The 20,158-nt window shown below is 45.3% G+C and overlaps 1 protein-coding gene across 1 annotated transcript in view; it reads left to right on the forward strand.

Annotated features, from left to right (window-relative positions):
• The window catches only part of jade2 (jade family PHD finger 2), a gene marked incomplete at its 3' end in the record, with an annotated part of 178,949 nt that overhangs the window by 107,520 nt on the left and 51,271 nt on the right, over nt 1-20,158 (forward strand). The window contains exons 6-10 of the mRNA XM_080014202.1: nt 1-173; nt 3,021-3,188; nt 10,252-10,368; nt 12,377-12,799; nt 13,031-13,195. The exon at nt 1-173 is cut by the window's left edge and continues 39 nt beyond it. Of these exons, the coding sequence (XP_079870328.1) occupies nt 1-173; nt 3,021-3,188; nt 10,252-10,368; nt 12,377-12,799; nt 13,031-13,195 (1,046 nt within the window). The remainder of the gene's footprint in view (nt 174-3,020; nt 3,189-10,251; nt 10,369-12,376; nt 12,800-13,030; nt 13,196-20,158) is intronic.

The following is a 20,158-nucleotide window of genomic DNA, read 5'->3' on the forward strand; positions in this document are numbered from 1 at the left end:
TGGTGGAGCTGGAGAGCGTCTGCCAGGAGAAGATGCTGCAGGCCATCGAGACGGAGGAGGGCCTGGGCATCGAGTACGACGAGGACGTGGTGTGCGACGTGTGCCGCTCGCCGGAGGGGGAGGACGGCAACGAGATGGTGTTCTGCGACAAGTGCAACGTGTGCGTCCATCAGGTCAGAACTCCCGTCGGCCGCTTGGGTCGTTCTGCATCCCTCCCGGGGGGGGGGCGGCGGCTTTGGTCTGTCCCGCTAGATTCACGGGGACTACAAAGTTTGTGGACCCGTTAGAATTTTTCGGAATATCTGCAGGCGTTTTCATCTTAAAGGAGATTCCAGATAAACCAATAACTCCAAAAAAACATTACATTTGAGGTCAAATGTATAGGGAAATGCAGAAAATGCTAAAGGGTCGACTTTCTAGCACCACTGTACACCGACTGCCAGTAGAATCTATTTGAACGATTATTTTTCAAAATGTTGTCCTCATGGTGAACGGGTTGTAAAAGCAAAAGGCATTAACAATCAATGAAATCATCAAAGCGGGCAGGCTTCTTAATGTAAAGAGAGTTTTTTGGGGTTTTTTTTTTTTTGTCAGTCGCTTTGGACGAAAGCATCCGCTAAATGGCTTCATGTCGTTTTTGAAAGTTTTTTGAGGAGTTTTGGGGGGGGGGGGGGAAACAAACCGCTGCTTTTGAAAGCCACCCAGCGATCATTCGTGGCTGAAGTGCTTGGATTTAGATGATTCCCCTTTTCTTTTACCTCCGACACACATCGTTAACAGCAGCGGGGCGGCAAGATCCATTTTGTGAGCCCGGTGTCTATGACAACCTAAGGCTGGAGGGCGTGCGGCGAGCTTTGTCGCAGCGTGACACCAAGTTAATTAGTCTGACAGTTCCCCGGAACACCCATCCCCCCCCCCCACCCCGACACCAACAGCACCGCTTTGCCGCTGCCGTGGGAAGCGGGCGCTGGGAAGCGCTCCTCCAACCACCGGAACCTCCAGACCACCAGAGCCTCACATCTGTCTCTCACCTGTCGCTTCTCTCCAGCGGGCGGGGGGGGGGGGGGGGGGGGGCGACAGCTAAACGGGCTGTGCACCGTCTCTGCAGCACCTACGGGACAGCGCTGACCCCTCTCCACCCAGGAGGGTGCAGCGCGCACCGTAACGCCGGTCGAGTTCCCGCTTCGGGTTGTGGCCCCCATCTTCTTATTTTGGCCACGGCCACGTCGCTCCGGCTCTGGGATCCGTTTACGGCCGCGGCATTTCATGCCCGGAGCCGCTTTCGACAAATCGGATTTAGAGTGAGAGGCCATATTTGTCTTGAACATTATGCTGCCGTCGGCCTCCTTCTCACTTTGGGTGCAAAAGTGGCCCTTTAAGTCATGATTTCCGGGTGGGAATTTCGAGGCTGCCCATCCGGGACGGAGTTTACCGTGGATAACAGAGCTGACGTCGCAACGTTCCCCTTGCACCTTTTTGGTGTTTCTGACTTTTCCACCCGAGCTGGGCAGTCGTTGTTCCGATGAACACAGAGCTGCCCAGCACACAAGCAACACACGAGCAAATTAAAAGGCCCTTTCTACATTGGAATTCAAATTTTAATTCAAATTATTCAAATTATTTATTTTTGGGGAAGTCGAATTTGACAAAATGTTCATGGCTCTCAGCGGTTGAGAGACAACTGGTTAATGAAAAAGATAATAATAATAATAATAATAATAATAACAACAATAATAATAATAATAATAATGACGTTGTGGTTGATTTACAAACAAGCTTGTGTTCATTTCAGCTGGATTTCATCTCCCATCCTCAGGCTGCGTTGGCTCGCTTTTACAGTCGCGTGGAGGTGCCCGTGCTCAGGGGCAGATGTGCCACAGGGAATTGAACCAGGAAGCCTTTAATACCCAACGCCACCTCACTCGTTTGCCTCCGGCCGCCGTCGGCCGCATCAGGGAGAGCCGCCGCGCCTGCGGAAGCCTTTCTGATCAATAACGTGTCGTAATTGAAAGAGAAGATGATGGAGAGAGGAAGCCTCTTTCATGCGGCGTCGGCGTCCTCCCATCCTTTTCAAGGGGGCCCCGTCTTTGCTTTGTTGTTCTTTCGTTCTGTTGCGTATTATGCAGGACATCGTTGCCATCTCTAATCTTTTAAATCCCATCTCTTTGTTTTCCATTTTGTCAGCACCACGCTGGCTTGGATGATTTGTCCCCGCCTTCCCAACACAAGCTGCGGTCGGCTTTTCGGGTCTTTGCGTGAGGGAGTTTGGTATAACGTCAGTTTGGATATCACACTACATATTTGCAGTTATCAGGAAAATCAAAAGTATTTCCAAAATGAATAAATGTTCGTGAATTTGTTTGAAAACATTTTTTATTTATTTATTTTTTATCATGAATGACATTTCTTCAGGCTTAGCATTTCTAGAGATTCTTCATGTGGGGTGTGTGTGTGTGTCTGTCTGTATTTGTGTGTGTGCATAAATGTGTATTTGTCCATTTTACCTTTTTTTCTTTCTCTAGTGTATCCCTCCATTCCCTTCGTAAATAAAAATGTAATGCCTCGCACACAATTGACACGTCAACGTGACGCCCCCTGGTGGCCAGTGCAACCAAACATGTGCATAACATACAGTATATGTATTGTACTGTATATATAGAAAATAAAACATATTTATTTTTCAAAATATTTTTTCAAGTGTCGCCGGTGTTTGGTAGCTTTGAACAACCAACATGACCAGACAATTCCTTCTCAATTCCCATTGAAACGCAACGGGTCAAACAGCAGTGACTCGAGCCAGCAGACGTCCATTTTCTATTCTCTTCTCCATCAAGGTTGAAGACGCAGTTGCGATCTACGGGGGATTGTTGTGTTATTTTGCGACATTGTTGATCGGTCCCATTGACGGAAGAACTGCGTCGGAGGCTCGTCTCTGTGACTGCCAACAGTGGCAAATCAACTTAATTTGGGCTTATTTGAATCAAAAGCTGCAAAGTACAGTGTCCTCCCTCCCTCCCCAGGCGTGCTACGGCATCCTGAAGGTCCCTCAGGGGAACTGGCTGTGTCGAACCTGCGCTCTGGGCGTCCAACCCAAATGCCTGCTCTGTCCCAAGAGAGGGGGCGCCCTCAAGCCCACCCGCAGTGGAACCAAGTGGGTCCACGTCAGCTGTGCCTTATGGATCCCTGAGGTTAGACCCCCGTAGACACACACACACACACACACACACACACACACACACACACACACACACAGCCTAAAACCCTGCTCCTGACACACATATACGTACACAAATATTCCTACACAATAATTTTCTGCTTTTCTGCTCCTTTGAAGATGAATCTTAAACGACTAATAGACAAACAATGTGATTAGCAATAAAATTATAACTTTATATGTCTTTTTTTACTGCGTCCATGTCATTTGAATTAATTAGCATTTAGCGCTCGTTCAAGCATGGCCATGTGCAAGGCAAGGCAAGATTGTTTGTGTTGCACATTCCATCTCTAAGGGCAATTAAAAGCGCTTTACATAAAGAATAAAGGAGAATAAAAGCATAGAAATACCAATTGTAAAGAGAAAAACGCATAAAGAGCACAAAATACTAAATGCTGCCTCTCCGTGTTCAGTCTTTACTCGACATGCAACCAAATAAGATGATTCAAATATTCAAAATACCGTGTAAAATATTGAAATAACCTCAAACTGCCATTCTTCATTGAAGGATTCTTTGGCGGCTGGTAACCTCCTTCTGGTTCTGAGCTCTGGTTCCGGGGAGAAAAAGAAGCGAACCAGAGTTCTTTTGAGTGTGGAACTGATCATTGCCGGGACCGATGAGAAGAACAAGAATGTTTTTTTTTAAAGATAACAGCTCTGCTCCAAAGTGGTTGTTTCCAAACAATAGAGCGCGGCCTGAAAATCCATACATTACAACAGGGGCAGATATTGGAGAACCACTCCACAGTGACTGCCGTCTCAGCAGAAGGAGATTTTTTTTTTTTTTTTTGCTTTTGGTGAATCTCCTTCAGCTTCTGCCGGTGGGCGTGATCTGTGATCTCATCACTGTGAACCTGCTTGTAAACCGTTCACAATGAACCGCTGTGACTTGGTTCTGGATGAAAACGTTTCTAGAGAAGAGAGAGAGAGAGAGAGAGAGAGAGAGAGAGAGAGAGAGAGAGAGAGAGAGAGAGAGAGAGAGAGCGTCTCTGCGCTCCAGATGGACTTGCATGTCCGCGCCAATGAACCACTCAAAGACTCCATGTGTGTGCGTGTGGTGGTTCTTGTCACCTTGCACACACACACACGCGCACACACACACACACACACAGACAAACACACACACACACACACACACACACACACGATCCGGCAGCAGAATTCACAGTAATGAAGTGGCTGTTAGCGTCCCCCAACCTTTCTAGTTCTAATTGCCTTCTGTCACCCTTGATTGGGCTAATTGTTTTTTGTTGCTCCAAACGCTTTTGTTTTTCCTTCCAGCGGTGAAATGTGTGGGGGGGGGGGTTCTGTGTGTGTGTCTGTGTCTGTGTGTGTGTGTGTGTGTGTGTGTGTGTGTGTGTGTGTGTGTGTGTGTGTGTGTGTTTCTGTATGTACCTAACCTGTCCCTGTCCTTTTGTTCCTGAGTGAATATACTACGGTACATGCATCCTTGCGTGTGTGTGTGTGCGTGTGTGTGTGTGTGTGTGTGTGTGTGTGTGTGTGTGTGTGTGTGTGTGTGTGTGTTTGTTTTACCATACTTGTGAGGACCGGTGTCTGAATTGTTGGTTTAATGGGGCACCAGAAACACAGATCCTCACTTACCAGGTATATTTATTCGGACCTGACTTTGATACCAGTACTTGGATGTGTGTGTGTGTGTGTGTGTGTGTGTGTGTGTGTGTGTGTGTGTGTGTGTGTGTTTGTGTGTGTGTGTGTGTGTGTGTATTCTCATGTTGTTGTTATGTGCTGTGTCAGGAGGCTCCGCCCCTACGCTTTGATTGGTATATCTCCAACTGCGTATGTGTAAGTACTAAGAAGTCACCTTAGTACGGAGGTGGATTAGATAGTGGGGAGGTGCGAATGCTTGTCAGGAGCAGGCGACAGAATCTATCTGCCAGGCCCTCTCTCGACCACTACTACCGGCGTTCCGGTAGGGTGGGGTCCACGGTGCCATGGACGTACAACAGTGCGAGTGCCTCCAGCCCCCCCCACACCCACAGGGAGTTCTGGGCCCTCCCGTAGAGAAGGAATGGAATGGATAAAGGTTTATCACCTCCTACCTCTCTGCCACAACACATTCTGAACATGACTGCGTGAGGTTTACAGAGCGGCACTAGCGGACTTCCAGCCCTCTCCCACATGAGGAGGCGATAGAGCCGGAGGCTGTTCGCGCACTGTACCTCGCCGCTGGGCATACGCCGCACCAAAGCAGGACTCCCACGACTGCACAAGGACAGCGCCCTTTATGGAATATGCTGCCTCCAAACTACAGCGCACGAGCGCCTGAATCCCCTTGACCATCTGCGAGGTCGGGGCCCGGGCGTGTTTACACACCTTGACTGTGGCAACATGGCATTACATGGAGGCGCACACGCCCCTGGCAGCGCGTGATCATCCTTTTTGTGATTGCCCCCCCTTGGGCTGTGTCCCCTCCTGTCAGGCTGGGGCCCCCGGCGGCGTGGGTTGTCAGAAACCTGGAGGAGTGTTTGGCGAACATCCCCCAGCTGGTCACTCGTCCCGTATGTGAGCGCTATGTCAGAAGGCATCTCCTCTGCGTGCCATCCCCATCGCCCTTCCAGCTCTGGAGACTTACTGGTCCTGAAGCACTTCGAACCCCCTGGTATGGTGTCAGGGTGTGCAGATCAGCTCAGACAACTGGGCTACAGGCTTACATCAACCATCAGGGGGGTGTGAGATTACCAGCGCTCCATTACGCGGCCGAGAGGCTGTGGAGATAGGCGCTGCTAAAGCTCCACTCTCTGTCAAGAACCACATTCTGGGCCATCTGAACGTGGGTGCGGACCTCATGTCACAAGGAGGCCCCCGCGAGGCATAGTGGCGCCTCCACCTGGATACAGTGCTCCAGCTTTGGAGACTATTCGGGACAGCGTGGGTGGAGCTGTTTGCGTCGAGAGAGGCTGCTCAGTGTGCCCTGTGGTTCTCCCTCCGCAACCCCCCTCTGGGCCCCCGTGGCCAAGGGGTCTCCTTTATGCATTCCCACCATTGGTGCTGCTGCCCAGACTAATGGAACCACAGTGGCTTTGGAGGGGCTGTCGTAATACTGGTAGCCCCCGATCATCCCGGGCCACTTTGGTTTCCGGAGCTCTAACCATTAGTGGTGGGTGTGTGTCTCATCCCATTAAGGCATCCATGCCTAAGGTGGTGATGAGCTCATACAGATCAAGGTGGTTACCCTTGAGGCCTTTTTTCCTCCTCCTCACCAGTGTGCGGGAGGAACGGCTTTACTGTCCGTGTCCCGTGCGCGCTTTGGGGTGCTACGTGGACCGCACAGCTCCAATTCGGTTGTCACGACAACTGTTTGGGTGCTATGGAGTGGCTGCGCTTGGACAGTTGCTCTCTGCACAGCGCCTTTCGCATTGACTGTGCGGCTTATAAGTCGGCAGGTCAGACTACACCGACCACTCTCAGTGCCCACTTTACTCGAGGTGTAGCAGCTTGACTGCCCTGTTTAGGGGGATCAGGGTCCGGGACATTTGTACTGTGGCGTCCTGGTCATCGCCATCCCCATTTATCCGTTTCTACCTGTGCAACGTTTCCGCAGGATCCCTCTCCTAGTCGGTGCTCGGTGTTGCGGCTGAGTGGACATAAGTAATATTTTCTTTCTCCAGGCACTCATTGGACGACAACATGCACCCTGGACTGTAACGCTCTTAGGGGGTGTCTGGGTCCAGCACGGAGTAGAGTATCGGGAATCTTCTTCCCTAGTATACCAATAGGATTGCAGCCCCTAAGGGGCAGAGCCTCCTGACATAGAACGAGAGTTCTGTAGCTTTGTAACTACAGTTCTATGAAGGAGGCGTAGCCCCTTAGGATTTTATACCCCACTGGACCCCCAGCATTCTTGCTGAATTGTTTTCAGAGGACGAAGGGAGCACTTCCAGAGTTTATATTGGCTATGCTGCTCCATCTTGATTGGCTGAAGCTAGTGGATGAATACATTTAAGTACTTCCGCATACGCGGAACCCCCTAAGGAGCTACGCCTCCTTCATAGAACTGTAGTTACAAAGCTACAGTGACTCTCATTTTCTGTGCAGGTGTTGAGATATTTGTGTGTCTGTGTGTGTGTGTGTGTGTGTGTGTGTGTGTGTGTGTGTGTGTGTGTGTGTGTGTGTGTGTGTGTGTGTGTGTGTGTGTGTGTGTGTGTGTGTGTGTGTGTTTTTGAATTTGGGTTTGTTGGAGAAACGTTAATTGCAGGCTGGCAGGTCGTGCAGACACGCACGTCCACTCACAAAGGACTCACATAAACACACATGCACAGTCGAAAGTCAAACACGTGCGCACGTAACTGCAATTACCCCTTATGCATCAACACGCCAAAGTGCTCACAAACACACACACACACACACACACACACACACACACACACACACACACACACACACATGCACACACATACACACACACACACACACACACACTGACCGTCTTTTTCCCCTAATAAAGAGGTTTGTGAGAATAAGGAGTCTTTGTAAAGCAGTTCTGAAAAGATCTGTTGAAGAACCACTACACACACACAGACACACACACACACACACACAGACTAGAAAGCCTCTGATTAGTAAAAGTAATTTCTAATGGAGCTTTTTTTCGTCTCCAAGTTTGAAGATATGTACTAATTGGGGCTAAAAAATAGAAAGGAGCAAGTTAACTGCACACAGACACACACACACACACACACACACACACACACACACACACACACACACAGACACCCACACACACACACACACACGCACACACACACACACACACGCGCACACACACACACACACACACACACACACACACACACACACACACACACACACACACACACACGCACAGAAGCAGAGCACAACATTTATACTGCATACACAGATATGCACTCATGGGTTTCTGCACAAATACACACAAGGCAACACACACACACACTCACATACACAGCCCCAAATTGTTATTTCTAAAGTTTGCTTCACTAATCAACGAAGGGAAGAAATTAATGGATAGGGTGACGGATAGGGCACATCCTCAGGAGTGTTTATGTGCGTGTGTGCGTGTGCGCGTGCGTGCTTCTGTGTGACTTTTCCTGTGTGTGATGTTGGGGTTAATGAGTCAATATATTCCCCTTCAACATTCAATAAACCGGAAAATCTTTTCGTATGTGGAGGTTGCTCATAGCCCTCAACAAAATGCACCGAGTGCAAGTGGAAGGAAATGGACCCTGTAGAGAAAGATGCTGTAGATGAGGTAGAGAGGAGATGGAAAGTGCCCAAAAATGATCCCAGGAAGAGTGGAAGCCCTTTCTCCTTCAATGGGGGGTGAATATAAGAGAGCACAAAGGAAGCGGAACGAGGAGAAAAAGTGGAGGACGTTAGGAGGCAGAGGAGGACTGAGATGTGAGGTGCAGGGGAGTGAGAGAGAGAGAGAGAGAGAGAGAGAGAGAGAGCGAGAGAGAGAGAGCACTGAGCGACCTCTCTGAGCGATTGCTTTCACCAGGAAGACGTGAATGTCAAGGAGTTAGAATGGAACGACAGAGAGGGAGGAACGGAAATGGAGCGATGGAGAGGGGAAGGAGATGAGTGGTTTCCACGCAGCTGCAGCTGCTTGGCAGGGCTCTGGGAAATGGAGGACACGTTCAGCCACTGTCTACCTACAGTGGCTGTCAAACCCCCAAAACGCCAGGTTGCTGAATATGCAATCTGCTGTTTCCTTCCTCCACGTCAATTTGAAATGGTTGACAGCCAAACCACCGACGCCAACCAACATCCTATTATATCCTAAAACCTGAAAATACGAGCGTAAAATACATAAAATCACATATGCAAACTTGCACAATTCCTTGCCTATGTCGGAATGTCAAACAGAGGTTTATTTTTCTTGTTTACTTTTTAGGCTTATTGTTTATTGACAATTTTGCTATTTTTTGGGGGGGCAGGGGTTATTTTTTATCTTGTCAAATGGTTCTATCTATCTATCTATCTATCTATCTATCTATCTATCTATCTATCTATCTATCTATCTATCTATCTATCTATCTATCTATCTAATATCTTCAGCACAATAGACTCTCATACTCTAGCGTAGCTATCTCTAAATCTTGAGGTATGTATACCTGTGTATGGATTGTATGTAGGGTATGGAACTAGTCCCATAATTTACAAAGTAATGGGACTAGTTCTGCAGTAGTAGTGTACAGTGGAGAACTGTGCCTTTCGAAGAAAGTCTGGAAAGTAAGACCTTTGTAAAAACGTCCTAGTGTGATGGGCTTAACTCAGAGGTCTCTCCAGCGATAACAATCCAGTCGTTGCGTTAATGTAACAGCGTATGGCACAACTGACCATTTCATTTTTAGTCCCATATCCAGTGTTTTAAAATGTAATTATAGCACAACCCTGCTGTAAAAATGAACCCTATTCCAATAGGGCTTTTGAAGGTTGCCAAGACTTCATTATTATTTTTGTTATTTTTAGATGAGTAGGTAAAATAAGATAAGATATGATACCACTTTAATAGTTGAATAGAAATGTGGGCGTTGCAGCAGGTTAGTGGGGAACATGAAGTACAAAGTAAGTTAGGGTACACTAAATTCACAAATAAAAATATAAATAAAAAGTAATAAACAGCTCATAAAAATAAAATATATAATAATATGTTATATGAATATAATATACTTTATAATATAATATATATTAATTATAATGAATGTATTCATTATTAAGTATAATATACTTTTAGAATAACTTTTTATAAAATATGAAGCATATAAAATATATAAAAATTAAATACCTATTTTAATGAATTTGAATGAATTTTATTTCATCAATATGAATCAATATTTTAATTAAAATATAATGTCTTTCATGAAAAGGACACTTGATTTGCCTCTAGTCGACCATTCCCTTTCAAAAATATATCTGAAATCCAAACCCTCAAGTCTGAGTTTCTCTTGCTGTGTGTGTGTGTGTGTGTGTGCGTGTGTGTGTGTGTGTGTGTGTGCGTGTGCGTGTGTGCGTGTGCGTGTGTTTCCTCCGCCCAGGTCAGCATCGGCTGTCCAGAGAAGATGGAGCCCATTACCAAGGTCTCCCACATCCCCTCCAGCCGCTGGGCGCTGTCCTGCAGCCTGTGCAGGGAGCACACAGGCACCTGCATCCAGGTGGGTGTCCTGGACATGCAAGCACACACACACACACACACACACACACACACACACACACACACACACACACACACACACATCTAAATATCTTCAAATGATCTTTATCGGGACATTCATGAAACAATATTGTTATATTTGATTTTGTCGACATCACCCAGCCCTTTGAGAGACTGATCAGCGCTTACTATTTTATGAGATTGTTATGTGTTAACCCTTGATACGCCAATAGACCAAGTAATTTTTTCCTTAACATGTAAATTAGCTTTGGGAATGATCACTGATTACCTTTGATTACCGTCGTGTACTCTGATTGCCATTGAAATTTGCATTGATTAGACTTTTTTTGTTGCTGCTGCCAACTCCTGCCATATGATATCATCTCTCTCTCAGGGAAATATTTCATTTAAGATTTTCTCAGTCTACGTCATCGATAATATTTCGATTATTACAGTTCATTTTTAGTATGAACCTGCATTCCTACAAGCACAAGCACACACACACACACACACACACAGTCACACACACACACACACACACACACACACACACACACACACACACTCACACCTATGCACGGAGCTGGTAAACTATCATGTGAAGTGACTCGGGGTGCAAATTTAGAGCATCTGTATTAGTTATAGAATTTCAATAATCGATAGTTGTGAACCTTAACAAACAATCGTAGCGTAATTGCTAACATAAAAGCTAATGATGTCGCCGGGTTTTGCAGCACAGCGCGTGTGGACCTATGCAACATCACACACCTCCTGCCGTTCCTCCTCATTTCATTTTAAAATGGAGAAGTTCGGCAAGACTATATATTTTAACTTTTTGCCTTCCTCCGCCACGGAGTCAGATGTTACGAAGCACATTGAGTCTCGTGAAAATTACTAAACATTACTAAAAATATTGTATATAATGACACGAAATCATTTAGCTGAACATTTATTTAGTGTTATTATTTAGTCATGACCAGAGCAACATATCACTTGATTTGTTTTGTCGTCGTACCTCTGCCTCACTTCACACACACACACACACACACACACACACACACACACGGACACACACCGGTGCACTGAGCAATTAAACTATCCTATGTAGCGGCTCAAGGTGTGACCTGCCCTGAAACACACACACAGACACACACACACACACACACACACACACACACACACACCCCACACACACACACACAAACACATACACTGAGCAATTAAACTGCCCTATGTAGTGACTCAAGGTGTGACCTGCCCTGATAGTTTCACATACACACACACACACACACGCAGAATTCAGAGTGGTCGTGTGTGGCCCTGGGGACAGCGGCAGTAATGGGGGAAGTGTGTTTGTTGTGGCGGAACGCGCTGTCTGTCGCCTTCAACCTCGTAGGACTTTGATGAGAACCGTGATAGTTGCGGGAAGCGGCTCTCTCCGACGAGATAAAGAGGTTTCGGAAACAAACCGTTGTAGCTAGACCGTCGTGGGAATTGAAGAGAGATTGTTTGCGTGTGTTTTTGCATGTGTGTTTGTGTGTGAGTGTGTGTGTGTGTGTGAGAGAGAGAGACAGAAAGAGAGAAAGAGAGAGGGAAGATGGCTCTGAGCCGAGACGCCAAACTGTTTGTTTTCTTTGTTGCACTTCACTCTCATTGTCTATTTAATGAACCCGGGGACAAAATCAACCCTAATGAGACCTTGCCTTTCCCCTCCCAATCTTCCGCTCTTCTTTCTTTTCTCTTTACTCTCTTTCTTTGCCACTAACTTCAATTTTGTTGGTCTTTTTTTTGAATTCTGAAATACCTCTCCTCTGCCGTCACCGACCTCTACCTTGCTCTCTCTCTCTCTCCTCTTTCTCTCTTCTCTCTCTCTATCTCAACATCTCTGACTCCATCTCCTCCATTGTCCACTCTACCCTTCTCCATCTTCCATGCTTTCTTCTTCTTCTTCTTCTTCTTTCTCTTCCTCTACCCCCTCTCTCCAATCATCTTCCATCTTCCTCTGCCAGTGCTCCATGCCCTCCTGCATCGTGGCCTTCCATGTGACCTGCGCCTTCGACCACGGCCTGGAGATGCGGACCATCCTGGCTGAAAACGACGAGGTGCGTTTCAAGTCCTTCTGCCTGGAGCACAGCAGCACCACCATCAACACCACCAACACCACCACCGCCAAGCCCGACTGGCTCAGTCCGGACCAACCAGTACCCAACCAGCCAAACGGCACCAACGAGGTGGAGCTGGTGAGGGCGGTGCCGCCGCCGTGCCCGCTGCCGCCACCACTGGTGTCGGCGTCCGAGCGGGCCGAGCGAGACCAGCTGGAGCGGGATAAGGTGAGCCAGAGGAAACAGAAGCTGCAGGAACTGGAGGACGAGTTCTACCGACTGGTGGACCCCAGGGAGGTGGCCCAGAGCCTGGCTCTGCCGGACTGCCAGGTAGGTTCTGATCACGGTGCACTGAGGCCTGGTACTATGTGTGGCTTGATAGGATATGATACGGTTTAATGATATAATCGTCAGGAGATAACAATGTATTGGACAATATGGTGCAGGAAATGTTAAACGGCACTCTGTCATTATCATACCATATACAAATAGAATATGCACCTTTGCACTTGCACTTTTTTTTATTTTTTGCACTTTTTTTGTTTTGTTTTCCTTTTCAAGGTGGACTTCCTGTATCAGTTCTGGAAGTTGCGGAGGAAGGCCAACTCCAACCGGCCCCTGGTGACCCTGAAGAGGGACGAGGTGGACAACCTGGCCCAGCAGGAGCAGGACGTGCTCTACCGGCGGCTCAAGCTCTTCACACACCTCCGCCAGGACCTGGAGAGGGTGAGCTGTGTTTTTTTTTTAATATATATATATTTGTGTATATCGATGTGTGTGTTTGTGTCGTGGCAATTGTATTTATTTTACTTATTTTACTTAATAATTTATTTATTATTTATTTATTTATTTGGTTTTTATTTTACTTTTGTTTAAAAATAAAAAATGTAAATTAAAACATTTATTTTTTATAAGTTATGTTCTATTATGTATTCATTTATTTTCATTTGTTGTTATTATTATTATTATTATTATTATTATTATTATTATTATTATTATTATTTTGAGAGATTTCAATATTTTTACCTTACTGAATATTATACTTACATTATTAACTAATTGGAGTGAGGGAAGTGTGTTCACTTAGTTCAATTAGTGCCTAAAATTTCTAGTAAGACAACAGAGTCCAAAATGATCGCTGAACACTTCACGTGTTCCTCCTGCCATCCCAGACAGTTAAATTAGATGGTTGTCATAACATTAAAGAAACGCTTCTCAAGTCTTGTGAACTAGTATCAAGATTTTACTTTTCTTTTCACTTGCCCTTGACCTGTTGAATCATGACGACTTGCCAGAGATTAATATGTTGACTTTTTATGCATATTTGGGGTCATTCAAACTCAATTTTGCCGCTATAGTTTCCTTTGTCTTTTAACTGTAAAAAATAAAAATAAAAGAAACGGGGCGACAAGGTTTTATCTTCTCTCATCCTAGATAATAGCAGCTGTAATCACCAATCGTTTGAGACTTAACGGATTTCTCGAACTGGATAAATATCACATATATCAACAAGCACACTGATGATCAGCTTCATGCAGTGACCACTGGAGGATTTTTTTCCCCGTACGCTCTCGTTCATTTCGTCGTACGGCATACTGATACCTGGTACACAATGAGGAAAATGGGGCTCAGTGTGGAACTCATATTCAACTGAAAACATCACATTACTGAAGAAACACACAGCATTTCCATATTGAGGCCTGTATTGAACGCCTGGTGAATTAGAATAATCGCAGAGCCGCACTTATCAAGCACTTAACCGTTCGCCCACATCAGCAGTTATTCATTTTAAACGAGTGATGGGAGATGGAGGGGAGATGGAGGGCGAGAGAGAGAGAGAGAGAGAGAGAGAGAGAGAGAGAGAGAGAGAGAGAGAGAGAGAGAGAGAGAGATCTCTGCGGTTCTCTCATTGTAAACAGCTTTAGTTCCTATCCAACTTCCACTTGTCAGGGTTTTCATTCCATTTTCCATTTTTTAAGTAAACAATTACAGTGCTCACATCATGCCTCGTCATTTTGCATGTATAAGACTGATATTGTTATTTGAAGCGCAATAATGTCTCACTTCCTTGAACCTTGTTTTTTAACCTCGCTTTTTCCATCGGGCTCTGCTGCTGTAAGACCTGCTGCTAAATTTCACCCCAAGGGATTAATAAAGTCTTATCTTATCTTATCTTATCTTATCTTATCTTATCTTATCTTTCCTTACGTACAATGACACAGCTGCCGGCGGTGTGAGCATATAAGATAGTACTGAATTGGAGGCTTGGGAGCATCCGCCAGCGTAGTCGTTTTCCAGTTTGTGTAAATATACGCTACATAATTCAAGCTTTATTTAACCCTCAGTTTCCCTCCTGGGCGAGCGAGAAGATGAGAGAGGGAGAGAGAGAGAGAGAGAGGGGGAAACGTCTAATGAGTGATTAATTATCAGCCTGTGAACGAGCTCTGTGCAGAACCTTTCCCTTGGGCTGACATTGTAAGCACATGCGCACACAGGCATACACACACGCACACACACACACACGCACGCACACACACGAGTCCTAGGTCAACTGCTTGGCTCGTAGAAACATGTGATCAGCATTGATGGAAAGTAAAGACGTAAGTGCTTGGTTACTCTACTTTTTTTAAGTATCCGTACTTACTGAAGTATATTCAGTATATTCAGAGACTTTCGACTTTTACTCCACTACATTTTAAGTAAATATCTTTTCTTTTTACTCGACTACATTTCTCACATGGACTAAGATATGGATTTTGATTTGTATATATCGAACTCAAGACAAAAGAAAATAAATCAATGGACCGTATCTACTGTAGCACTTTGAATTGCTCATCAATTACTCATTAGCTTCGTATAGTAAGTAAGTCAATCTTTATTTGTATACCATTTTTTAAAACAAACGTTTACAAAGTTTTAAAAAGTGCAGTTATGCAGGTTGCATAATATAAACGCAATTGGAAACAGATCACAACCAGACAGGGAAGGCATAAAAAATAAAATAAAGAATCCTTAAATATCCTTTAAAAAAATACTGTGACACCATCTATACTATTTTTTTTGCTCACTTGTAATCAGGATCTGTAGAAGCACTCATCTGCAGAAAAAAAATTACCTCAGCACTTTATGAAGCATTATGGACTCTGGACACTGGATATGACAAGTGCCTTTGCTTTCATTTTGTGTCGGGATGTGTAAAAGCTCAGAGTACTTTGTTCAGGGACATTTTAATATTTATGAAGTCATATCATGGATCATAATGGACCTCAGAACCTCTTTAATGCCAGTCATGGCTCGAGCTCGCCGCCCCCCCCCCCCCCCCACCAAACCCGGGCGCATGTCAGCGCTGCTCCGCTACATGACTGCCGTTCAGCACCGCGGATCCCCCAGAAGCCTCAGCGAGCCTGCACGTGCCTGGGAGAATGTAAAGGTCAGCCTGCTACAGCCCATGAAAAAAAATGAACAAACCTACAAACAAAAACATGGTGGGAGACACAGCTCGCGTTGGTGCAAGAGTGGATGCTTCCCACAGATTTTAACTCAGTATGACGTGGTTTTATTGTGATATTGTGTTACTTATAAAAACATTTCTCTATTTGATGAATCCAATATCGATTTTTTTTCATTGGCCTTTTTCCTCATGACATCAATATTTGAGATTTATATAATATGATACTGTATCGTGTGAGATGACATGACTTAGAGTTAGATGAAGAATCAGCTGTTGCTCATTTTGTTTTCGATGTGATTGTCTTGGTGACCGATTCCATTCAACATGGCCTTGGGGAATTACCGAAAAACCTCACTTTTTACACCTAGTTATTTTAAAGAGTGTTTTGAAGTAGGACTGGCTCATCAGCGTCCTTAGGGTTAGTTACCGTTTAGGAAAGAGTCTTCTCAACCCTAAACTAGGAACAGGAAGCAGGAAGAAGGCGGCACCAAATTTGCTGCACTGTAATAACAAGGCAATAACATTATACTAACTGGTAATAGGATCATGTTGATAATTTTGACCCGACTACCTAACCCAGCCTGTTTTATGTCATAGCCTGCCTTCTTCTTCTTCTTCTTCTTCTTCTTCTTCTTCTTCTTCTTCTTCTCTTCTACTCCCCCTCTCCAATCATCTCCCATCTTCCTCTGCTCCACGCCCTCTCACCTCATGGCCTTCGTGGCATAATGTGACCCAACTACCGTAACCCCCGGCCTTGTGAACCTTCGTGCCCGTTTTACGTCAGAGCCTATTAGAGATATCATCACTCTTCACAATGTATGCCCCTGTAAACACACACAGACTGTCCACAGTGTGTGCGTGTGTGCATGTGTGCGTGCGTGCATGTGTGCGTGCGTGTGTGTGTGTGTGTGAGCAGATTAGCATGGCAGTAGCCACTGCCCCAGCGGTCTCTAGCGGTCTGTCCGTATTGATTGCTCCTGCCTTAAGTTAACCACCTCACCAGTCCGTCCATCCGTGGACTCTATAATCCTGCTCCCTCTACACCTCAAGCTATCAATGCAGGCTCTGTGTGTGTGTGTGTGTGTGTGTGTGTGTGTGTGTGTGTGTGTGTGTGTGTGTGTGTGTGTGTGTCTGTGTCTGTGTGTCTGTGTCTGTGTGTTTGTGTGTGCGTGCGCGTGCGCATGTATAGATCAGCGTATGCACGGCGGTGGTTGTTGACATGTCTGTTCGCGTGCCAACGATTGGGAGACCACTAGATTCGCCAAGGTCGCTTCGAGTTCCCAGTTTGATGTTTTTGGGTTGTTGTTTTTTAACCCCAGCTGCCAAAAGGGAAGAGCACTTTAACTAAGTATCTCTTCAGCCCTCGCTATCTGGTGAACAAAAACAAACTGGTTGTGAAGCCTTTTTTTTCCACGCCACAGAAACAAAGGAAATTAATCTACGGTAATTGAGCCCAACGCCACGTTGTGCAAAATTGTGTTTGTACACACGGCGAGGGAGTGTTACAGCGCCTCGGGCGTCTCAGGGTGTTCTCTTTCTTTTTACCAGCGGTGGAAGGAGAACCCTGAGATTTACAAATACTCACACTCTAGTAAAAGTGAAAGTACCACATTGACTTTTTATACTTAAGTCAAAGTATGTACGTACTTGCTCTTGAAAGGACATAAAATATTAAAAGTCAGAGTACTTGTCCATAATACTTCATAAAGTGCTACTATAGCTTTTTTTTCTCTACAGATTAGTGCTCATGCAGATCCTCATTACAATTTATAAAAAAAAATGTTTATTTTTTTGTTATTGTCAAAGTAATTTACAAAGAAATGGATCTGATGAGTCATCGATGAACAATCCTAAATCACCAATTAAATGGATATGTGCTTTGAAATGTAGTGGAGTAAAAGTCAAAAGTCTCTGAAACTCAATATGGAGACATCCCCAAAGGGAAATTGCAACACCCCAGCTACTGTACACGATAAACAATCAGCCAATATACACTAAACCTAACGATAAACGACAGATACAACCTAAAAATAACAGGAAAACAATAAAAGGATAAAAATGAAAGAGAAACTGGAAAATAAAAGGTCATGTCCAAAAAAGAAATATACGCTCCTATACAATAACGTAGGAAGTGAAGAGTGAAGCAGAGAGATGAACTTAAGATAGTCAGTGCTGTGTAATAAACATTGAACGACATTGAATGTTCCCCTCAAAGAGTAAACAATGATGCAATAAGCTGATACACAAAAAGACACACTTCAGTATAGATGCGTCCTCAGCTTCAGCCTCGGCTCTTTCCGCACCTCAACAGAGGTGAGGAAAGAGCCGAGCACCAGTGTGCGGAGGTGAAGCCGGTACTGAGCAGCGGTTTCTCTTTCACACCGCCGCTCGCTCTCCGAGGAGGACGGAGGATATTGATTATGTTATGCAAGAGCCTGACCGGTCAACCTGCAGGTCCATCGATCATCTATCGCTCTGTGTATGGGTGGAGAGAGTGGTGACAGCTTAACCATGCTGAAGCTATGGGCTTGTCGATGCTCCAGCACTCTGTAAATCTCTGCTTTCTGCCTCACTCCCTCTCCCTCTCCAGCCAACTCTCTATCTCTCCCCCTCTCTCTTTCCCTCATCCTGCAAATATGAGTCAATGTGTAACTTCTTTTCCACACACAGATGCACACATACATACATGCACACATACAGCCTGTACATATTTTGATTATTCATATAACATTACATATTATTGTTCTATCTATCTATCTATCTATCTATCTATCTATCTATCTATCTATCTATCTATCTATCTATCTATCTATCTATCTATCTATCTATCTGTCTATCCTCCTGCCTTTCTTTCTGTCTAGGTTGCTCAGTTTGTGCATGCACATGTGTGTGTGTGTGTGTGTGTGTGATTGAGAGGGAGTATTCCAATCATCTTTGATTTGCTGGCAAATTGAAAAATCCCCTCGTTCTCATCCATCCCTTCATCCCTAGACCCCAGCCCAATCACAGCCTCCAGCCAAACCACAAGACACTTACTTTGTGTGCGTGTGTGTGTGTGTGTGTGTGTGTGTGTGTGTGTGTGTGTGTGTGTGTGTGTGTGTGTGTGTGTGTGTGTGTGTCTGTGTCTGTGTGTCTGTGTCTGTGTCTGTATACGTCAAAATGTCACAGAAACTTTGACCACAATGTTGTACTTGTCCTATACAGTATATATATATATGTGCATATACTGTGTGTATATATATATATATATATATATATACTGTAAATACTGTATAGTACAAGTACAACATTGTGGTCAAAGTTTCTGTCACATTATCATTCTGTATGTGTCCACTCACTCTGTTGGCCCCTGTGTTATTGTGTGCCTGTGTGTATATGAATTGGTGTGTGTGTGTGTGTGTGTGTGTGTGTGTGTGTGTGTGTGTGTGTGTGCGTGTGTGACTGTGCGTGTGCGTGCGTGCGTGCGTGTGTGTGGTGGAAGATTCCGCAGGCTAATGTTGGGCTGGATTATCCCCCCTCCTCTCTCCCTTTGAAGTCCTGCCAATGGAACAAATTTCACCGCGCTGTCCCTAATGCTGCATCCCACCACCACCCCTCCATCAACCCCCTGGTGCCCTCGCAACTCCCCCTCTTTTGCCCCTTTCACCTACACCCCTCCACCAATCAGAAGCCAGCACGTCTCAGGCATGTGTGGCGCTGCAATTGGGTAGAGTAAGAAAACCTCTCCTCCCTGATACAACGGAGGATCGAGCTCCCTGGCTGGAACCACGGGTGTGTGTGTGTGTGTGTATGTGTGTGTGTGTGTGTGTGTGTGTGTGTGTGTATGAGCATCAGATACTTTGGACTGTAAAGTTTGTGTCTGAACCTCCCTCTGACTTCAGTGGAAAATCAGCAGAGCAAAACAAAAGTGTGGCGGGGGGTCGGGTCTGGGAGGGAAGCTGAGGACGGGGTCTGGGATGCAGCACGATGAGAAGGGGCGGAAGCATCAAGTGTCAAAGTGAATAATACTGAAGAGACTGAAACTCTCGACTCGGGATGGATCAGTACTGATACTGGTGTCTGATCTCAGTTCCATACCGGGCTCAAAAAAGTATAACAGTATCTATGCCAATGAGCAATAATAAACCCATGTCAGCTTTTAAATTAAAGCAATTTGAGTTTCTTCGTTTTGCCACATTGGTTGTTAGAGCATGCCGCCATGTGTATATCTTTATATTCTCAACCCCAAACTAATGTTC

This window comes from Zeus faber, assembly GCF_960531495.2.
Source record: "Zeus faber genome assembly, chromosome: 14".
Taxonomy (NCBI): Eukaryota; Metazoa; Chordata; class Actinopteri; order Zeiformes; family Zeidae; genus Zeus; species Zeus faber.